The sequence below is a fragment of the Rhinolophus ferrumequinum genome, chromosome 18, assembly GCF_004115265.2.
Source record: "Rhinolophus ferrumequinum isolate MPI-CBG mRhiFer1 chromosome 18, mRhiFer1_v1.p, whole genome shotgun sequence".
In the NCBI taxonomy this organism is placed as follows: Eukaryota; Metazoa; Chordata; class Mammalia; order Chiroptera; family Rhinolophidae; genus Rhinolophus; species Rhinolophus ferrumequinum.
Genome location: NC_046301.1, coordinates 22,323,567 through 22,346,863, shown reverse-complemented (window position 1 = coordinate 22,346,863; position 23,297 = coordinate 22,323,567). Strand labels below are relative to the sequence as shown.

General features: G+C 34.1%; 1 protein-coding gene across 3 annotated transcripts in view; it reads left to right on the top strand.

The window, feature by feature from the left end:
- The window catches only part of LRBA (LPS responsive beige-like anchor protein), a 575,445-nt gene that overhangs the window by 419,545 nt on the left and 132,603 nt on the right, over positions 1-23,297 (top strand). For all 3 annotated transcript variants that reach the window (XM_033134087.1, XM_033134086.1, XM_033134088.1), the window contains 2 exons: positions 14,938-15,078; positions 16,102-16,221. In XM_033134087.1, the coding sequence (XP_032989978.1) occupies positions 14,938-15,078; positions 16,102-16,221 (261 nt within the window). The remainder of the gene's footprint in view (positions 1-14,937; positions 15,079-16,101; positions 16,222-23,297) is intronic.

Genomic DNA, 23,297 nt, shown 5'->3' with positions numbered 1-23,297 from the left:
GGATATTTTTATTAGCTGACAAAATACATTAAAATATTTTAATCTAGGCATCATATATGGATGCTGTTATATCCACGTTGATTTTAGGGATTTGGGTATAAATTGCATTCCCTGGTCTTGGGGAATTTACCGTCTAATACGCCGAACAGTGGTATTGGGCTAGTTTAGCGTTTCTTTGTCGGGTTGTGAGAGAAGCTCTGGTAGGTGCCTTCCACTGTAACAGAAATCTTGCATATACTCTCTCCTTTAATTCCCTCAACAACACTGTAAGGAATGTGTTATTATCTGCATTTTATAGATAAGAAAACTAAGATGTAGTTAGGTTAAGGAACTCTCCAAGGTCACACATTTCCAAGTGTTAAGGCTAGGATTTGATCTCAGATCTGTCCTTGTCAGTGAACTGGTGGATTTTAGGTACTATAACCAGAAAGAATATTTTAGATTGAATACTTGCATTTATATCCACTTCTTTCAAAAATCCAACTGTTCTTCCTTTTATCTGGGCAAAAGACATGCGGTTTACTTTTTGGAAAAATTGTACCAGGGAAGTTTCTGATTTGAGAATACCAAGAACAGCGAAAGGAGGTTTGAAGGTAAGGAATGGAAAACAGGAGGATTAACTAAAAGCTTTAAGTACTGAATGGTGAAGGCCCCCAGACCCCTCTGCTGTCATGCTATCAGAATTCTGGCAGGCAGGCTTCTACCAGCCCCACCCTGTAAGACAGAAGCTTGTATTAGTCTTCCGGCATATTGACTGGTTCAAGAGGAAGCGTCTAAAAACTACTAACCTTTGGGGATTCTATGTGAGTTCACTTGATTTCCCTTCACTGAAGTCTGCTAGTTCAAATGCTACTGATGCTCCATGTAATTCACTCCGCTCTTTCCTGCTTCACTTTAAAAAATGGAGGTACAACCAAGTGTTAGTGTAAAGAGAGTCTCCAATGTGAAAGACGACAAAGAAAAAAATAAAAATAAACCAGAAGAAAAACAGGCAATTTAGGAAACAGAAGAAGCCTTAAAAACAAAACAAGAATAAATACCCTTACAGCAATAAAACTATTAATAGGAAAAAAAATGATGCTATAGAATGCAGAATGTACATGCAGATATTTTTCTAAAAGGAACATCAAAATGATATGGGAAAATATCCTGGAAAGATAAAATTAGAGGACCAGAGTAGGAAATTAAAGATTTAAATAGACTTGTGTCAGTCTGCCTCCATTTATACTAAGGGACCTTTAGCAAGTTATTTAATTTGGGGGTCCTATATAGCAACCGATATAATATATTTATTGTATTATATAGTATTTATATAACACTGAAGAAAATTTTTCATGGGTACACTGACCTTTTTAAACTTTAACTTATTACTTGTTCAGTGTGATTTTATTTAGTTTAAAACGTGGCTATGCAATTCTTTACCCAGAATTTAAAATTAAGTTCAACAAAGTGTGAATATATACATAAAGAGAGGGAAAGGGTAGATGGAGGAGATATGTTCATTTAGAGGATTTGCTGTTTTGTTTTTAAATTATGAAAACAGTCTTTTTTGTGTCACTTTTGAAAAATTTACACTTACTAAATATTAGCAGTCTGTATATCAGACAGGGTTTTCTACTAGAAGTTACCTTCTAGCAGAAGTTTCTACATGATTCTACTAGAAGTTACCTTCTAGCAGAAGTTTCTACATGACTCTAGCAGAGGTGAACCTTCCACTTTATTTAAGCAGCCTTCAATGACATTGTTTTTTAATGTTAGTCAGAAATTGATAAACTGAAGTAACTGAGTGTATTGTGGTTAATATTACTGTCAGGGTGATGAATAATCTTGACATATACCAGCAACACACTGCCAGTCAGTAATCCTTCTCAAAGTAAGTATTTATTCACTAATCATCCTGAGTTACTGTGGTGTGGAGTGACCATTTATTATTATTTATCAATGAATTATTTTATTTACATAGCATTGCCAGTTTTATCCCACAATACTTCCTATTTTCTTAGTTTAGTGCTGGGTGTACTAATTTGGGTAGATTCAGAGTAGGGAACATATATACTTACCATTAATTTACATAAAAATGATTTCAAATCACCTAGAATTTTTTTTTTTTGTTTTAAGTTTGATAAGTACTGTTACTACATTTCTGATTTCAGGCATATATATATGTGTGTGTATAAAAAATATCTCTGTGTGTGTGTGTATGTGTGTGTGTGTGTGTGTATATAAAGAGTAAATCTGGTAAGAAGACATTTTAAAAACCTGCATCCCTTTGTAGCTTTCTTTATATACTTGTATTTGTCAACTTCTTGTTCTTATATTTCCCTGTGCTATTCAGAACTTATTTTATGTGAATATGTAGTATGCCTTTTACAGTGGGTAGTGTAAATAACTTATCCTCTAGTCACATGTTCACATTCCTGTCCAATTTTGTATTTTCAAAGTCCATTTATTTGAATAAGCAAACTTACTCTGTATAAATAACTGTTTGTAGTAGCCTGTTTATATTGAATGAATGTGTTCGTTCAAATAATTGATTATTAAATATTTGCTTGGCACCTTTTGTGGACATTATTGTAAGGACTGTGCCAGAAACAAAAGTTGTATATTGTCTCACTTTCATAAAAGGATTTCTTTTTAATATGAGTCCACAATTTATAATGTAAACCAAGTTTTTGAAAATGGAGAAAGGGTGAACTCTGAAAACAAAAACCATAGTTATCATTGGCCCAATATGTAAACTGGAATAGACAATTAAATAGTTACCATTTTTTAAATGTAGGAAGAAAAGAAAATTGGTACAGTTTTACTGAGAAATATATTCTGTTAAACTGCATTAACTTATTTACTTTAAAAATATAAGTTTTCCTGTATCTCAACTAGAATTAAAAAAAAAAACAAAAACAAATACTAGTTTTGATCAGGTTAACAAGATGGGTGAATTATAGATTTAGTGTGTCATATCTCAGCAAATGTTTTGAAAGTCTGAGTTTTACCTTTCTGAAATATAGACAAGGCGATGAAAAGACATTAGTAGCATTAAGAACTGTTCAAAACATTTAAACCCTATTGCTGAGTGTCCTTTATAAACATGAGGTATCACACTCTTTAGAGCATCTTTCTAGGATTCTTTCCTAGGACCTGATTTATTTGACAGTTTCTCTAATATTGCATGTTTGATCATATAGCTTGCTTTTCAGTAATTAAAACAAAATTGGAAATCATTCTGGAAGAATGAAAAACATAATATATTTAAGTACAAAGATATAATATGAGATCTTATATTTAGGCTTAGAAATTTGTAGTACAAAAACTACAAATTTTTTGTACTACTAAATTTGTAGTACAAAAACTAGGAGAAAAAGGGTGTAAAGATAAGTCATTGTGAAAAATACAGGGGGTACCAAAAAAATGTATACACAGTTTAAGAAAGGAAAACTATATTAAAATTGTAATACTCAATATATACCATAACAGAAGATGAATATAAGTCACGTTTGACTTCTGCAATTACAAGAGGTGCTCAAAATAGTTACCATCAGCGTCCAGACACTTCGGTTTATAGAGAACTGCTTGAGCAACATTGACCAAAGTGTCCACTTGTATACATTTTTTTGGCGGCACCCCCAGTATAAATGATTGTAGTCTTATTGTTGGAAAGGAAGGTAAAGATGTGGCAGTTGTTCCCAACTAGAGACTCTGGTCACTTGAAGCAGACTGTAGGTTTATTGCAAGAGAATTTACATATGTATATATGTAATTTTCATATACAATATATGCTATATATTGATATATAATATATGCTTATATTAATATATGTATATATATAAGCATATATATATATACACACACATATGTAAGCGGTTGATATGCACTTGAAAAGAATACATATTCTTCTGTTGTTTGGTTAAGTGTTCTATACATATCAGTTAGGTAAAATTGGTTGATAGTGTCATTTATATCTTCTATATCATTACTGATTGTCTACTTCTGTTGATTACTAAGAGATGAATGTAAAAGTCTCCAACTGTAATTTAGATTTGTCTATCTTTTTTCATTTCTATCAGTTTTTGTTTATGTATTTTCTTTTTTGTGTGTGTATTTTCAACATTTTTTGGGGGGTATACATTGTGAGTTGAATTGTATCTCCCAAAAAGATATGTTGAAGTCCTAACCCCCATAAACTGTGGACATGACTTTGTTTGTAAATAGAGTCTTTGCAGATGTAGTTTAGTTAAGATGAGGTCATTAGAGTGGGCCCGAATTCAAAATGTCTGGACTCCTTATAAGAAAATGAAAACATCATGTTTAGACAGACATCAAAGAAGACAACGCCATGTGGTGATGGAGACAGAAATTTGAGTTATATTGCCATAAGCCAAGGAACACCTGGGCTACAAGAAGCTAGAAGAGGCTAGGAAGGATCCTTCCCTAGAGGCTTCAAAGAGAGCATGGCTCTGCCACCACCTTGATTTTGGACTTCTCCAGAACTGTGATACAGTAAATTTCTATTGTTTTGAGCTACCCAGTTTGTGGTACTTTGTTACAGGAGCCGTGGGAAGCTAATACAGTATATACACAATCAGATTGTTATGTTTTCTTGATAAATGGATTGTTTTATCTTTATGTAATGGTCCTCTTTATACCTGGTAATATCCATGTTCTAATGTCTACCTTTACTGATATCAATATATCCAGGACCGCATTATTTTGATTATTACTTGCAATATATTTTTCCATCAATTTTTAATACCTGTGTGTGGCTTTATATTTTAAATTTATATTTTGTGGACAGCATATAATAGATTCTTGCTTTTACAGCCAGTCTGATAATCTCTACATTTTAACTGGGGTGTCAAGACCATTTATATTAATGTAATTTTTGATATAGTCAGTTTAAATGCACCTTCTTGCTATCTGTTTTTCATTCCTCACATCAGTTCTTTGTACCTTGTCTTTATATGCCTTTTAGGTTAAATGAGTATTTTTATGATTCCATTTTATCCTCACTATGGCTGTTTTTTTTGTACCTCATTTAAAAAAAAATAGTGGTTTCTTAAGTGTTTGAAACATGTCTTTAACTTATGACAATTTATCTTCAAATTATATTATACCACTTCATGTATAGTTTTCAAACCTTACAACAGTATACTTCTATTTTCTCTATTTCAGCATTTGGAGCTATTGTCATAAATTTTGCAGCTAAATATGCTATAAACTAAATACATCGTTACTATTTTTGCTTTAGGCAGCAATCTTTTAAAGCAATAAAAATAAGAAAAAAAAAATTGTTTTTTAAATGTTTAGCCTGAGTGTTACCATGTCTGGTCATCTTTATTTGTATGGACGTGCATTTCAATCTGATATCCATATTCCTTCTGTCTAAAAATTTTCATTCATATTTCTTGACATGCATGTTTTCTGGCAATTAATTGTATCATTTTAATTTAATCTGAAAAACGTATTTCACATTGTTTCTAAACTATTTTTACTGCATATAGAATTCTAGATTGACACTTTTTTCCCTCAGTACTTTAAAGGTGACTTTTCTGCTGTCTTCTGGCTGGCTGAGTTACTGTTGAAAAGTCTGCATTATGCTCATTTTTTTTCTTTCTGTACAAAAATTGTTTCTCTGTTTTTCTCTAGCTGTCTTCAAGACTTTGTCTTACGTTTTCAGCTGTTTGACTGATCTCTCTTGTTCATTTGTTTGTTTTGTTTTCCTACTTTGAGATTTTAGAGTTGCTTGAGTCTCTAATTTGTTTCCTTTTAATAATTTTGGAAATTGCTCATTTATTACTTTGATATTTCTTTTGCTCTTTTGTCTCTTTCCTCCTGTGTTTCCAATTATGCCTCTATTAGACTCTTTGATTTTGCCCCATAGCTCGATTACTCAATCCCCTTTGTTTTTTCATGGGTTCATCTTATTCATTTTGAATAATTTCTATTTAGACTACCTTCAAAGAGAGGTAGTTTAATACTTATTTCTTACTTATTCCTTTCTTAGCTGTGTCCAGTCTGCTCACTAACTGATCAAAAGAATTGTTCACCTATGATATATTTTCAAGCATTTACATTAGATTCTTTTTCAGTTTCCAGCTCTGCTGAAATTTCCTAACTATTCATGTAAGTTTTCCACCTTTTTCACCAGATCTTTTAGTATGTGAATTTTACTTATTTTAAATAACCTGTCTGATACCTGTAACCATCTGTATTCTTTCTGAGACTAGTTCTTTTGATTGCTTTATCTCTTCATAATGGGACTTTTATGTCCTTAGTATTTTAAGTGTCTCATAGGTTTTGATTGAATGTCAGTAGAGATGGGATATGAATAATATTTTATGCCCAGAAATGTGGGTGCCTCTTCTTATGTCAGGCAGTCTGTGTGGGGAGTTCAGTCAGTCTAGTTAATAGATGAGCTCTGTTGGATTTGTTGTCATTATTACCTTCTGTGCAACACAGATTTCAAATCCCTCCTTTTGAGTTTGGCCGTAGAGTGGGCCCGGAGGTCCTAGAGAATTTTTCTCTTTGTTCCTGCCCCACCCTTTAGTAGACCCTCTGTGCCTGTGCTACACAGGAGTTTTGTCTTTACTTTCTTGCCTTTTTCCAGAAGTAGATTGCTATTTGCTTGTTACTTAGTGCCAGGCTTGTGGTGGGGGTAGGGCAACTCCTCAGTTCTCTGGTCCAGCATCAGTCTTGAGCAGACCCTGTTGGGTCCTCTCAGGTGGGCCTCCTTAGTGTTCTTGTCTGTACTGTTCCACGTGGCATCCAAACTCGGCCTTGTGTCTTTGTCAGGTCTCATGTATGACAGCTTTTCTTGTTCCTCCTCCCATAGTAGCAGACCTCCTTTGTATCAGTGTAGAAGTCTGGTCCATAGAGATTTTCTGTCTCTTGTCCTAGGGGAGAGGGCTTTTGCTTTCACCCTACCCCAGAAGCAGTAGAACTTTCCCTGGGCCTTGTGGGTAATATAGGTTTCCTAACTCTCTTCCAGAGGTAGATTGGCTTTGTTTCTACCTTTCCCTCATGTGCAGGGATAACTTTCCCTCATCCCTGGTCCCTGGGATGAGCGAGTTTGGTATTCCTCCCCCATCAGCTTAAGGGTTTTAATTCATATAAGATAAAGATTAGGGGAAGTGGATGTTATTTTTGTGCTTTTCCTCAGTAACAGCAAATCACATCCTATCTCTCAAACGTTTGTCATTGTCCCAGGCTCCTTCTTTGTTACTAGTGGCTCTGAGTAGTTGAGATGATACCAAGACCTGTCAGTTTCCCAAAGAGGAGGGTCTCAGTTAAGAGTAAATGCCAGCTGATAGGAAGCCAGCTCCTTAGGCAGCCGCTGTTAGGGAAAGGCTGGGAGCTGGGCATTTCTTTCTGCCTCCTCTGCACTGAGCTCTGGAGGGAAGGCCTGTAAGAACTCTTTTTGTTTGGTATAGTCCTGTGGGACCCGCCAATAGAAGCCCCACTAGTTACTGAAGCCAGGCTATCAAGGGGTGCATCCTCTGGGGGGGGCATCTGCAAAAGCTGAGATACCAGAGGTGTGTACATGCTCCTTCCAGGGACATTTGGGTGACTTGGAGAGGGCTTTGGGGGAATGGGGAGATCCTGTCTTCTGGCCTCCCTGTCTCAGGAGGATCACTGTGGATCCCTATTATGTGTGGTGTGCTAACTTAGGAGTCTGGTCCTCAGGCTGCAGCTGTGATGATATGCAAATAAGCATTTGTCGGGGAAAGACTGGGATATTGGAGTTTCTGTCTGCTGCCTCTGCTGAGCTTCGGGGGTATAGCCAAGGCAAGCCCTCTGGAGTCTGGTAGGAATTGTTTCCTTTTTTGCTACAGTTCTGTGGGTCTTATGTGTGCAAGCCTTTTGGGCTTTCAGAACTGGGTGTTTTGGGGATGTGTCTCGCAGGTAGAGGTCTTAAATATTGGGGTGCTAGATGCCGGGTACAAAACCTTCACTCAGAGAGAAGCTGTGAGTTGGGAGCTCCCTCCCAAATGTATGTCGCCTTATCAAAGCTGAGTGTATGGCAGGAGTGTGTCACGGCCTTTCCTACCTGTTATGATACAGGTTTTTTCTCATTTTTTTCAATGTGTATGAGTTGCTCAGCTAGTTTCTGGGTTTCTTTCAGAAGAAATTGTTCCATATCCAGTTATAGATTAGGTTTGTGTGTGGGAAGCCTCCATTTTGGACCTGAACTCCTGACTTTAGTGGTTTTAAATATTTCTATTTGAAAATGAATAGGTTTTGTTATATCAGCATTGGGCCTCTTGGGTGTTTATCATTTTCATAATTATGTAAGACATTCTTTTCAGTTTGTCTTGGATTATTCAGATTGTTTTTTGGGTTCTTCTGATATTTAGCTCAACACTGACATTGGATTATCAGATTCTTTTAATCAATTTATGTGGCTTTCTCAAACTCAGATAAAAACCTGTAGTAAAAATCACTATATGAACCATACTGAAAAACAGAAGTGTAAAGGCATTGCTACTAAATCTACCAATGTGAGCATTTGGAATGATTTAGATGCTACATAGGCACAATAAGTAAAATGAAATACTTTCTTTTTTCCAAGATGTGTTGGTTAAATTGAAATAGTATAGTGAGTGTATATTTAATGCCACTTGCAAGAACGTGTGTTTTCAAGGGATTAAAAACTGCTCTGGTACATGAAAACAGAAGTGCTTATTTGTTAACTCTAAAAGCCACAGTAGTGTGCCAATGAAATGTTTTTTCTTGACAATATTAAATAAAATGTAGAGTGCATGAAGATAAGTGCCCAACCATTTCAGTCATATATAGCATACGACGAAATACCCTAAAAGCCAAGGTTGAGTAAAAATGCTGATCAGGCTGTTTGTTATACTTGTCATTTAGATAAAAGAGCTGTTCAGCCGACACAAAATAGTTGTTGCACCTCCTAGCAGTGGCAACGTTGCTTAAATGACAGAGGCTATTTGTTTATTTTCTTCTCTTGGGGGTAGGGGAAGAAGGCAGGTGGTGGAGATGCACAGGATAAGATTCATCGGCCTCTTTAAAAAGCTTTAGCACCACAGAATTAAAGCTCTCATTGGGTTCATGGATGCTAGTATACGAATATGAAAGCTGAGAGGAAAGTAAAGCTATACACGTTGGTAACAGTACTTAGCCCTTTTTGTTCACAATTTTTTAAAAAAGATGTTTTAACCAAACATCTTTTAGGTAGCCCAAGACAAAATATTCATATTTTTTCCCCAATTGTAAATCCTTATGCTTAACGTGATATTGGGTATGTATATTATATAGATAAGGCTGAGAATGTAAATAGCCTTTTTCCAAAAGGACATTTAATCTAAACCTCCCATGAAAGGATTCTAATGGCCTTACAGATTTAACAGCAATATTTTCATCAATTCACGCAACCCAGATCATTTTGGATTTACTAGTCACTTTAGTTGGAGTCCACTCTGAATCTTGCCTTGCCACAGGCTAAGTAACCAGTCCTTAGCAGTCATTTAACTTCTCCCAGACTCAGTTTTTTCACCTGTAAATTGGCAATGCTAACAGGTTTGGATATTAAGCGGTGGTTGGTAATATAATAATTTATGTAATACTCTTAGAGCCTTCACTTGTATCCTTTACAAGTGAATAAAGTAGTATTCACTTGTATAAAGTGAATAAAGTGAATAAATAGTAGCTTTATCCTCAGATGAATGGCCCCTTTAATCTGCATAGCATAGTAATTTCCTGTTATCTTCTCAAACCAAATTATTACTCTTTAATCAAGAATGACCATCTTTTATGATATCAAATTTCCTGATAGTCCACCCTCTTCCATCCTCTGAATTAGGTGAAACTAATGTTTAGCCTGACCTTTTTATAACATATAACATTGAATTCATGTAACACTGAGTTCCACCAGTCTTTTCTTTGCTAGTTTTTAGCTCTCACTTTGCAATGGCTCTCTTTCAATATCGATAGCCCTTCCCTACTTCCAGGAAAGAATAGAATAATGTATAACCTCTCTTGTTCATGACCTCTTAAATACTGTAGGACAGGCTTTATGTGCAGTCATGGAATTACAGGATATTTCCAATTTTCTAATCATACTAAATGAAGATGATGTTGGCAGATGGCTTCAGGCCGGTCACTGAGATCCTAAGCAAGATGCTAAAGTAGTCATGCTCTTTTGCCTCCCTTTCCTGAGTCCCTTTTGGCATCTCTTTTGCACTACTCTATATTCCCATGAAATGTGTCTTTGTGATACACTATCCTTTAGCATTTCCAAGGGCCCTATTTCTGAGTCTTATGCTCCAGAATGATTTTTCTATTTGTTTCTTTTTTTTTTTTTTAATTTTCTTTTCTGCTTCTCATCCTCATATGTTGGGGTTTAATGGTTTTCCAAGAAAGCGTCAGAATGATGTAAAAACCTCTTTTGAGACTTGGATCTTAAAAGAGAAGTTTGTTAACTCAAACACATCTCTGCTCGGTAAAATTACTCAAATTTCTTGTCAATTCCCTATAACTTTCTTACTCTAAGTAACTGGAATCATGGCCCAGCAGTTTGGAACTTCACTTCTGAAAGATTGATGTAAATTGGAACAGTTCAAGTATAAACTCAAAAGGAAGAAGTAATTATGGTGATAGTGATAACAATTACAACATTAATAGCAGTTGTACTTACTGAGTATCTTCTTTGTGCGAGGAGCTATTCTAAATACTTTACATGTATTATTAGCCTTTGAAATAAATCTATTAAGTAAATATATTTGAGAAATGTAAGAAATTGGGAAATTGTTGAAATTAGGAAAAACAATTTGTAATACCACAGTTTTAGATGGATAACCTAGCCCAAAGACAGGATTTAAGTGCTGGGTTTGTGTCTTCTAGATTTATATTGATTTTGAGTTACCACTCCAGACACTTCTCATCTTTATTATTAAAATAAGGATACCTAGTTCACATATGTATTGTGAGAATGCATAATAATGTTTTATAAATCGCAAAATGTAAGCTGGGGATATTATTCTTACTTATATAACTTCAGGTGAGATTTCCTGAAATTTTAATAAAGAGAAAACTTAGGTTGTATCAACACTACAAAAAGTCTTTTCTTTTTACAGCTAACTTTTGCTAGTAATTATATGAGAGTCTATTGTGTGCCCTTGAAGGGGTTTGTGAATCCAAAACTGTGTTTTTAATTAATGTAGTAGAAGATGGTTGTTAACTTGCTTGGCATTTCTGTGCTTTTCGTGGGAAAATTGAGTGACCCTTTGGACTTTTGAAAAGTAATTTTACTTTTGTTTCTATTCTTGAGGTAGGCGAATTTAGTTTATTGGGACTATTGTGTACTGTTAGGCTTCTGACAGGTAATGCACAGTACTGTAGGAACCATTAGAGGATTATGATATTTTCTTTCCTAATAGGCGCCACTAATTTCATCAGGTTGTTTAGTGGCTTTTTTCCTTCAATATTCTTAAATAAGCTGATAACAATAATTATTATTGCTAATAATGTATTATGTGCTGGGCACTGAGCTGTGCACTCTACATGCAGTATTTGTGTTTCCTTAATAATTAACAAATTTACTTCTCAAAGAAGATAATAAGGTATTTTTCATTGTAATACTCTTAAAAACTTGATTTGGAAAGTTTTGTCTTGCATATTTTGTTCTGAAAGATATCATTACTCTTTCTCAAACAGAATACTTATCACTCTACCACAATTGTCAATTTTGCTGTTTGTAAGATTAAAATATCCCAAATATTGTGATTTTTTGTTTTGTTTTGTTATTTATACATTTTCAAGAGTTTTGGTGTTCTATTTTCTTTAATTTGTCTTTTCTTACTTTAATCCATGTTCTTATTTCTATTTAGTCCTGATACTCTAATTTTTAAATCATTGTATTTTATTTGAACCACTTTTTCATCTTGCTGTGATAAAGCTTCTTTTATTATTTTCTTAGATTTAAAAAAATCTCATATAATTCTATTTTTAGCTTTATATAATGTTTAAAATTATTTTTCTGTATCTTCAAGCTATTCATGTTTACCTGGTTATGATCTTGAATTATACCGTTCTAATCAATACTTATTTTTTATTGATTATTTTCGGGAAGTTATGACCCTTTTAAATGACTGTAGTTTTGCTCTTTTTCCTTTAATCCATTTACTGATTTTAAAAAATATTCTGTCAAGCTTTTCTATGAGCTCTTTGTAGGATGATAGTGCGACGCATTTTCTTGAATTGCCCTCTGATTGATACTCTTAATATACTGTATAAGTAAGAGGAGCCATCAGCATTTACTTTTAGTTCTTTTGTAGAGATGAATAAACATCTTGAAATGCTGATTTAGACAATGTTTAAAAATGCTATGATGCACTTTGGTGTATGACATACTCTTGCTTAGTTAAATGTTTTGCAGCATTATAACATAGTTGGATTCAGCTCATCTTTTAAAGCAGTTGTCAGAAAAATATGGGCCAGCATGGTAGAATGTATTAGCTCAATACATTGTCTCCATTTTATTATGAAGCTGCTGAGGAAGCTGTGATATACAGCACTGTCATTACAGATCTATTGTTAGGACGGTTCCACAGTCTTCTTTGCACTGCCATTAATTTATAGCAGTAAACAATATGTAGCCTTCCTACTGCAGCAAAGCAGAATCTTTTAATGAGGTGGATGTTATTACCACAATAAATCAGTGCTTTCGCGTAATGTATAATTCAATGTGTGTATTCCCACTGTAACTTCTCTGAGTAAGCTGATAGTGTATCATTCTCATTGCACAGCTCCTCTGGTCTTTTTTTTTTTTTTTAACCTTCTTTTATTCGGGGATTTCTTTTTTATATGCTTGCAAATAAATGTGGTATGTCTTGACAGCTGTCCTGTAGCAGGCTTCAGAAACCAACTGTAACAATAACAGCCAGAATCAATACTGTGGGTTCTACCTATATGGATCTCTGTGTGATGCTATTTTTTTTTTTTTTTAGATGCGAGTGAAATCAATCCTAATTGGTTTTAGCATTATATTCAAGAAACGTGATTCTATAACTATTGATTTTGGGGTGTACTTATTTGGAGAGTAATAAAAATAGGAGCAGATAAATTGAATACTTAATATGCTGCAGAACCATACAAAAGGAGCATTGATTCTATTTTTAATTCATATAATTTGTCTTCCAATGATTGTATTTCTTCTTTCTTTCCTTTTGCATGGCTCAGTCTTTAGGGACAGTAACTAAAATCCATTTAAAGGCATTCCAAATTGGTTCTGTAACAATGATTTCTTGGAGTCAGTTCCATTCTTAGCTGGCATAGATTTAGTAAATCAGATTTAATTCTTTTGTGCAGAAACTAATGCTTTAAAACATGACATTTTAAATTAGTATACTGTCATACTGATTAAAATAGTAATCAACTAAAGATTTTTAAAATTTTGCTTGTAAAGTAAAAAGTGGCTTAAAATCAAAGGCTGATTAGAAAGAATCAAGATATTGAAAGAGAGCAGTATTAAAAATAAATAGTAGTTTTGAGAAAATAGTTAACAATTTAAGAACGATAGCGAAATGATGAATGTAAAATGTTGCTTAAAATCACATGTTAACATGAAAAGCAGTTTAAAAGCTAGTTTAACATTGCCTCATTTTGATAGAATATTTCTAAATACATCTATTTTTGAACCAATATTTTAACATTTTTAGTTGAATATTCCCCTCATAAGCAATCAGATATTTTCTATCTCTTATAAATGAAGGGTGACTAACTCACAGGTTTTCATTAAAGAAAGCAATCTGACACATCATTTCCCCCCAGTTAATTGGTACGTACCAATAGGCATTTTGTAGATACCAGAGTGTTGTTTGTTTGTTTGTTTGTTTTTATGAGAATGAATTGTTACTTAAAGCAGTTGATCTTAACATTCCTTGAGTCCTTAGGACCCTTTGAGAGTCTTAGAAACACCCTGTTTATCTTCCCTAAGGAAATCTATGTGTGCACAGTCACATAGAATTTTGCATACTGTTCATGTATTCCCTGAATAATAACAGCAGCAGCAATAAGGATACCAGCTAACGTTTATGAAGATTTTTATCTTTTGCCAAGCAATGTTCTGTGGCTTTACAGACTATGATTGTATTCAAATTTTACCCTAATTCTAAAAGATAATCTTAAAATAATAGCATTCATTGAATGTCGACAGGCATGGTTTGTAGGACTGTACATGTACTGACTCATTTTCCAAAACAACCTTCGGGCTGGATACTATTACTACTCCAGTAAGCCCGGGTTCTTCACCACTTTGCTATGGGGACCTCTGCTGTAATGTATTGTTTTTCTGTATAAGCTTGAAATCTGCGTGCTATTCTTTCTGTGTTATGTATTTTTTTATATTTCATGCAGGCATGTTTTTATCCTCCAAATTCTGGTTTCACTCATAGTAGTAGAAATCCCTAGGTTTACATTTAATCCTCCTTTCACACAATCTCCTCCTTGCACTCCTTCTCACTCCCCCCAATTTTATTTCTTCCTCTTTTCAGACCTTATTATAAATTAATCCTCTAGCTTCAAGATTCTTTTTCTGGTTGTTGCTTCTAATTAACAAAATAGGATTTTATAGGTGTTTTTCAAAGTATTATATAGCTAATATTCACTTCATGTAATTGTCTTTATGAAAAAGCTTATTATAGGCTGATAAAAGACCTTTGTTCAACAAAACCTCGACTTCTTGAGAAATGGCAGGTTTCTCCATCCATTTATTTGTATATGTATGTTGAACCTGCATTGAAAATAAGTTTGTTTTCCATCTAGTCTCTGAATGTACCACTATGTTATAGCTTAAATAGTAAATATATTTTTAAAATTCACTTTCAAACTTGCTAATAGGACAACATTTGAGAGTGAAAGAAATAAAGCACGCTTACATTTATGGGTTCTTGTTTATTTTTTTTCCTTCCCCATTGACAGCCAATAGGTGCTTTGAATCCAAAGAGAGCAGCATTCTTTGCAGAACGTTATGAATCATGGGAAGACGATCAAGTTCCAAAGTTCCACTATGGTACTCATTACTCAACTGCAAGTTTTGTTCTTGCATGGCTGCTAAGAATAGTAAGTTAAATTTGAATAATAAACTATGAATAAATGAATTTAGTGTTGTGGAGAATATGCAGTGATTAAAATTCATCAGCATCTTTTTTGAAGGCTAAATTTTTTTTCAATGATTAAGGTTCTAATTAAAGTATCTCTGTCTCCCATTTGGTGTGTGTTTTATAACCTATTACTGTAGAATTGCCTTAAAAATATTTCATCTTGAATTGTGTGAATTTTTATCCCTAAATTTGCCTCATCAAATGGTTGATATCTTACCAGATTCTAAATTGTAACATAAATTATATTCAAATGTAGTTTATTAAAATAAGAAATAAGATTTCATTAACACACATATATTCATATATTTTGGAGTTTCAGTTGCCCCAAATGGAATAAGGTACGTTTGTAGGTTACACCCAGCTGCCATGTATTGATAATATATTGGTTAAACAAGAAATGTTTCTGTAAAATTGAAAGGTGATTCATCTACTAGAAGGTAATTTCTTTGGGAAAGCATTAGCAGCACATCATTAATTAAAGCTTGTTGGAAGGGTACAGGCAGACATAAATCCTAGAAGTAATTTATAGTGCTTAGCTAATTTCAAGCAATTATCCACTAATATGTGTTTAAGTGTTCTTTAACTAAGAGGAGGCTTTTAAATCTTCCAAACATTTTTCTTTTCTTAATCATAAATTAAATATTGAGCCATAACAATAGGAAAATAACATATTGGATTATTTCCTTGTATTACGAAAAAATGCAATCTAATTAATGTCTGAATGTTATTAAAAAATTGTTCTTGGAAAGGAAGAGTGTATGAAAAATGGTGCACATAACATATTTAGGATATTGTCTTCTGAAACAAAAATATTTTAAGAACATTAATGTAATAATTTAGGTATCATTCCCAGTTTATTCCTAATATGTATTACTGGCTAATATCTATTAGTCATTGAAGTAGTTAGATATAAAGATTTATAAAAATCACATTTTTATGCATTAAGGAAGATATGGATTTTTTTTAATGCTTTATTTTTTAGGAACCTTTCACAACTTATTTCCTAAATTTGCAAGGAGGGAAATTTGATCATGCAGATCGAACTTTTTCATCAATTTCCAGAGCTTGGCGAAATAGTCAGCGTGATACATCTGATATTAAGGTATAGAAATGTTTCATTTTACAGTTATTATTGCCAATGTGTTCCTTGTTGAATGAATGTGGACAATTCCTCTTTTGCAGTACAGTCCTATTTACTGAAGATAAGCCTCAAAGAATGAGGTCTTTTTAAGTGGCCAAGAAACACTGTACAGAATTTGTCTCTCTTTTTCTCTTCTGTGTCTGTCTCTATGTCTGTATGCATGTCTGTCTTCTCTCTCTGTCTTTTTTTCGTTATGGATTGGTTGTTTTTTCCCTTTCCTTGGAATCATTTTTTTTAAAGGAAAAATGTAGTATGGATGTAACACAGCATGCTCAGTGACATTCCAAACTCAGTGAATAAAATTAATATAGTCAGAAAAATGCTATGTGAAAAACCTCAGACTTTATTTCAGAGTTCTCTTGTCTCTATAGGTAATCATATTTTATTGCTGCGAGTTCTCAATGCGTACCTGACTCTGCTTGATATAGGATCACATTATTATTGAGGAGAAATCAGAGTTCTCCTATCTCTATGTTTACTACTGTAAAAGATCAAAAACTTTGCACAGTAGCTGACATAATCCTTACTCGGCTTTAGCTTCTACCCTCAGAAGTACAGTATTTTATTTTCATGACATAGAGTCTCTTTCTGCACGGTACTGGCGTTAGAAGCTGTTGAATAGAATGAGATATGCCTATGGCTGTTTAGGTCCTTATAGTATCATAAAGACATATGACTTATATATAAATAATTGTACTATTTGTGAGACAGTGATAAGTACCATATAAGATATATTGGGGTTCAACAAAGGAAAAGTTATATTACTGATGTTTATGTTACTATAGAGTACTTTAAAAAAATTCAGTGTAACGATAATTATATTTTACTCTTCAGTATGGTACTTTATAGTCCATAAATGGTATTCACATACTTTATCTTACTATATAGTATAGCATTGCTTATATCAAAGATTCACCATATGTGGAAATAATCTTATATTGGGACATCTATAGGAATTTCTTTTTTATTTAAAGTTTATTGGGGTGACAATGGTTAGTAAAGTTACATAGATTTCAGGTGTACAATTCTGTAATACACCATCTATATATCACATTGTGTTCACTGCCCAGAGTCAGTTCTCCTTCCATCACCAGATATTTGATCCCCGTTACCCTCATCTACCACCCTTCTCCCCCCTTACCCTCTGGTAACCACTGAACTATTGTCTGTGTCTATGAGTTTTTGTTTCTTCACTTGTTTGTCTTGTTCTTTTGTTGTTTTTAGTTTTATATACCACATATCAGTGAAATCATATGGTTCTCGACTTTTTCTGTCTGACTTATTTCACTCAGCATAATAACCTCAAGATCTATCCATATTGTCACAAATGGTACTATTTCATCTTTTCTTATGCCAGAATAGTATTCCATGGTGTATATATACCACAACGTCTTTATCCAATCATCTGTTGAAGGACACTTTGATTGTTTCCATGTCTTGGCCACCATAAATGGCTTCACTAGTGAATTCTGCCAAACTTTTAGAGAGGATCGAATACCTGTCCTTCTCAAACTCTTCCAAAAAATTGAAGAGACACTACTCCCTGACTCATTTTATGAGGCCAACATTACCCTGATACCAAAACCTGGTAAGGATAACACACAAAAAAGAAAATTACAGACCAATATCTCTGATGAACACAGATAAAAAAATCCTAAACAAAATTCTAGCAAATTGAATGCAACAATGCATTAAAAAGATTATACATCGTGACCAAGTGGGGTTCACCCCAGGGATACAAGGATGGTTCAGCATATGCAAATCAATCAATGTGATACACCACATAAGCAAAATACAGGACAAAAATCATATGATTATATCAATAGATGCAGAAAAAGCGTTTGACAAGATACAACATCCATATATGATTAAAACAATAAAATGAGTATAGAAGGAAAATACCTCATTATAATAAAGGCCATATATGACAAAGCCTCAGCTAATATCATAATTAACAGTGAAAAACTGAAGCCCATTGCTCTACGATCGGGAACATGACAGGGCTGTCCCCTATCACCTCTGCTTTTCAACAAACTGTTTTTCCCCAAAAGTAAGACCTAGCTGGGCCATCAGCTCTAATGCATCTTTTGGAGCAAAAATTAATAGAAGACCCGGTATTATATTATATTGTATTTTACCTGGTATGATTATATTATATTATATTATACCCAGTCTTACATTAAAATAAGACCGAGTCTTATATTAATTTTTGCTCCAAAAGACGCATTAGAGCTGATGGTCCTGCTAGGTCTTATTTTCGGGGAAACAAAGTAGTATTGGTAGTCCTAGACAGAGCAGTCGGGCAAGAGAAAGAAATAAAAGGCATCCAAATTGGGAATGAAGGAGTTAAATTGCAGATGACATGATGCTATATATATAGAAAACCCTGAAGAATCCACCAAAAAGCTATTAGAAACAATAAATGAATACAGGAAAGTTGCCGGCTACAAAAGCAATGTACAAAAGCCCATTGCATTCCTATATACTAACAATGAAATCTCAGAAAAAAAAATTTTAAAAATTCCTTTTGCAATTGCAGCAAAAAGAATAAAATACCTAGGGATAAACTTAACCAAGGATGTGAAAGACCATATACTGAAAATTATAAGACATTTTTAAAAGAAATTTAAGAAGACACAGAAAAATGGAAAGACATTCGTTTTCATGGATTAGAAGAACTAACATAGTTAAAATGGCCATATTACCCAAATACAGATTTAATGCAATCCCCATCAAAATCCCAATTGCGTTTTTTAAAGAAATAGAACAAAAAATCATCAGATTTATATGGAACCACAAAAGACCCCGAATAGCCAAAGCAATCCTAAGGAAAAAGAACAATGGAGGTATCACACTCCCTGACTTTAGCTTGTACTACAGGGCAACAATAATCAAAACAGTATGGTACTGGCAGAGAAACAGACATACAGATAAAAGGATTTTTTGACAGTCATCAATAATGTACTTTGAAATACTCTTGAAATTGTATATCATACATTTTAAGAATCATTAGTTGATAATTTTGAAATGGATATTAGGTAACATAAATCAGAATACTTGACAGATTTAATAATTGTTGAATTCTATTTTTCCCTGCTGTATAATAGAGAGGTAATAGATATCTTCAAATTTCTTCCTGTCTCAGAACTAGACATTCCTGCTTAATGCTTTGTTAGACAGGAGGTACATATGATAGATCCTTGTAGTTTTGTTGTCTCTTTTTCTGAAATCTCAATCTTTTTGTTTCAAGATTATTTAATTAGTACATGTCTGGTTCCATTTTCTCAAACACTTTCCTTAAAATTGTGTAAAAATAGATAAACCCACGCAAAACAGCTGTAGCATTAAAAATAAAACTCACATGAACTTCTTTTTTCCTTCCTTATTTTGCTCATTATTTTTGTTTTTTTCACAAATAATAAGGACTTAAATCCATCTCGCTTTCATTTGAATGCCCCAGTAGACTTTCATAAAATATTCCCAATTACTAGACAATACTAGAATTTCAGTTTTTGCTATTGTGTTACTTAATCTCTAGCTTTCTAGCAGGTCCTCTTTATGAAGAAGTAGAGTACAAGGTTAAGGGAAAATTTTAAAAAAATAAAAGAATTTAAAATTCCAACTGTCAAGTTGATTGAAGCCTGATGAGAAGTATAGCTTCAGTCTTAAATATTTCATTATGATCAGAGCCACCAAAATTTTCTTCAGGACTAACTTTGTGAAAACCTACTTACTCTTCTAACCATACGGATGGATTTAAGTCCTTTCATCCTCTTTGAGCAATGATTTTCCCGTATTTTTATGCAAATACAAACTTACAGATAGTAGCAATAATAGGTAATCCTGAGGACTGAAGTAGAAAGTGCTAAAATTGGGTTGGAGAACCATCACTGTGATAAATAATAATTTTGAGTCCCCAGCAGATTCTATGTTTCAAGTCTTAAAAACTCACTTATATGGCCAGAGGTATTACACTCTCTGACTTCAAATTATACTCTAAAGTGACAATAATCAAAACTTCAGGGTACTAGCAGATAAACAGACACACTGAACAATGGAACAGAATCAAGAACCCAGAAATAAACCCACATATATGTGGGCAAATAATTTTTGACAAAGAGCCAAAAACATATAATGGAGAAAAGAAAGCTTCTTCAATAAATGGTACTGGGGAAATTGGAAAGCCATGTGCAAAAGAAACTAGACTGCTATCTGTCACCATATACCAAAATTAATTCAAAATGGATCAGAGACCTAAATATAAGACCTGAAATAACAAATTGCATAGAAGAAAGCATGGATTCTAAACTTAAGGACCTTGGGTTTAAAGAGATTTTATGAATTTGACTTCAAAGGCAAGGGAAGTAAAAACAAAAATAAGTGAATGGACTATATCAAACCAAAAAGCTTCTGCACAGCAAAAGAAACCATCAGCAAAACAAAGAGGCAGAAAACCGAATGGGAGAAGATATTTGCAAATGACACCTCCAAACAGAGGCTAATATTCAAAATATATAAAGAACTCATACAACTCAACAACAACAACAAAACCCCAAACAACCCAATTTAAAAAATGGATAGAATACCTGAACAGATACATCTCACAAGAAGAAAGCCAACAGATATGTGAAAAGATGCTCAACTTCACTAGCTCTTAGGGAAATGCAAATCAAAATTAGAAGGAGCTACCACCTCACACTTGTTAGAATGGCTGTTATTAACAAGACAAGGAATAACAAGTGTTGGAGAGGCTGTGGAGAAGGAACCCTCATACACTGTTGGTGGGACTATAAATTGATACAGCCACTATGGAAAACTGTATAGAAGTTCCTCAAAAAAATGAAGAATAGAATTATCATATGACCCAGCAATCTCTCTTTTGGAAATGTACAAAAAAAATTTGAAAACATCCGTAAAGATATATGTACCGCTATGTTCATTGCAGCATTTTTTACAGTTGCCAAGACATGGCAACAACTGAAGTTTCCTTTAATAGATGAGTGGATAAAGCAGATGTGGTACATATATGCAATGGGATATTAATCAGCTATTAGAAAAGGTGAAATGCTGCCATTTGTGACAACATGGGTAGATCTTGAGATTATCATGCTAAGCAAAATAAGTCAGAAAAAGTCCAAAACTACATGATTTCACTTCTAGGTGGGATATAAAAAACTGAAAGCAACAAACGCACAAGACAAGCAAAAACTCTTAGACACAGACAATAGTTGAGTGGTTACCAGAGGGGAAGGTGGGGGATGGTAGAAGAGGTTCAAGGGGGTCAACTATATGGTGATGGAAGAACTGACTTGGTGAACACACAATGCATTATATAGATGATGTATTACAGAATTGTACACTTGAAACCTATATAATTTTATTAGCCAATGTCACCCCCAATAAATTTAATTAAGAAAGGAAAAGGAAAAAAAAACATAAAAAATTCACTTAAGTGTAGAAACTGAGGTGCAAAATAGATAACTGTCTTCAGCCTGAACCATTATGACTAAATTTTGAGGAACAAATCACACATGCATAAAGTTTGGATGAATTTGACGAGGCAGTCACATCTACATACGAGGCAAATATGTAGATAAGCTTTTCTAAGTAGTTCGTTGTCATCGATTTCCCTCCACCCCAGTCTCAAGGGGCAGCGTGCTTATTTCACATACCTTTAGTGCCAATAAATTCAATCTAATGATTAAACACAATGACTTACTACAGTTTCAACTCTTTTCCTTCTCTCCTATAGAATGATTAACAATCTGGATAGGAGAGTGGAAGGAGTCATAAATGTCACCTAGGTTCATTGTTTTAGAATGGGGGCAAGTAGTGAACAAATCTCAAAGGGAGATTACTGGAGAATCGTATTTCTCCAGAAGCTCTGAATTTAGTGCAATAATATATTGCTAAAATAACCTGTGTTAGAAGTGAAATGAGAATAAAAAGTTTGGTGGAGTTCTCAGATAGCATTTAATTTTTACGTTTTTATTTTAATTGAATCTGTGTACTATGAGGTCAGGTTGATACAGCACCAAATAAAACACAGACATTGCCTTCAATGAACTGTTGCACAAAGGGACATACTGACAATAAGACAATCCCAGCAATTCAGTAAAATAAGAGCTCTGTGTGCTCATAGATACAGAACCTGAAATAAAGAGAAAAAGGAAGAGGAAATCCAGGACCGGTCACGTTGGGCCTTTGGAGCAGTATGGAGACATGGGAAGGTGGGAGCACAGAGAGATAGGAACAGGCTTTGTGGCTCTAGGAGATCACCATGGTTGGTGTTTGAGTATGTATTACACTACAAGCAACGTGGAGACGGTCTGTAAGCCGCTCCAGGAATTAGCCACGGCAGTGAGTGGGAGCTTAAACTCAGTAGTGGCAACGATACTAGAGAAATGTGGGTGAACTTAAGGCATATTTCGAAAGTTAGAATGGTAAGGATTTGGAGATTGATTTGTCTTGTAAGGTGAGAAAGAGAGAGAGAGAAAGAAATTAGATTTGACTTGGGCGTGTGTGTAGAGAACACAGAACAGCAGGTTTAGTGAGGGCTCTGGTATCTAGCTCCTTGCCTTCAGGGAGAAAACTTTCTATGACGGGTGAATTAAAATCCCCCAAAACACATTTAGTTAAGCCAGCATTTATCACTTATTATATGCAATACATAGTAAAGAGCACTTGGGGTGAAACAGTTATCATAAACAAAGTTCTTCACATCTCCAGGTGAGAAAGACAGGTATATATAAAACTATTTTCAGTACAGATTAGACAGTGATAGCTGCTACAGTAAGATACACACAAAATGTAATGAATCCTGGTGAGGGGAGATGGAGTTGTGAATGACTTCACAGAACAGGTGATATTTGAGTTGTATCTTAAACGATGCAAAGGAGTCTTAACAAACCTCCTGAATTCATGTCTCTAGTCTGTACATTTCTCCTGATACCTGACTCTGTCCCCAACATCTCCATTTGAACATATAAAATGTATCTCAAACTTAACACATTCAAAAACAAATTCCTGGTCTGTAT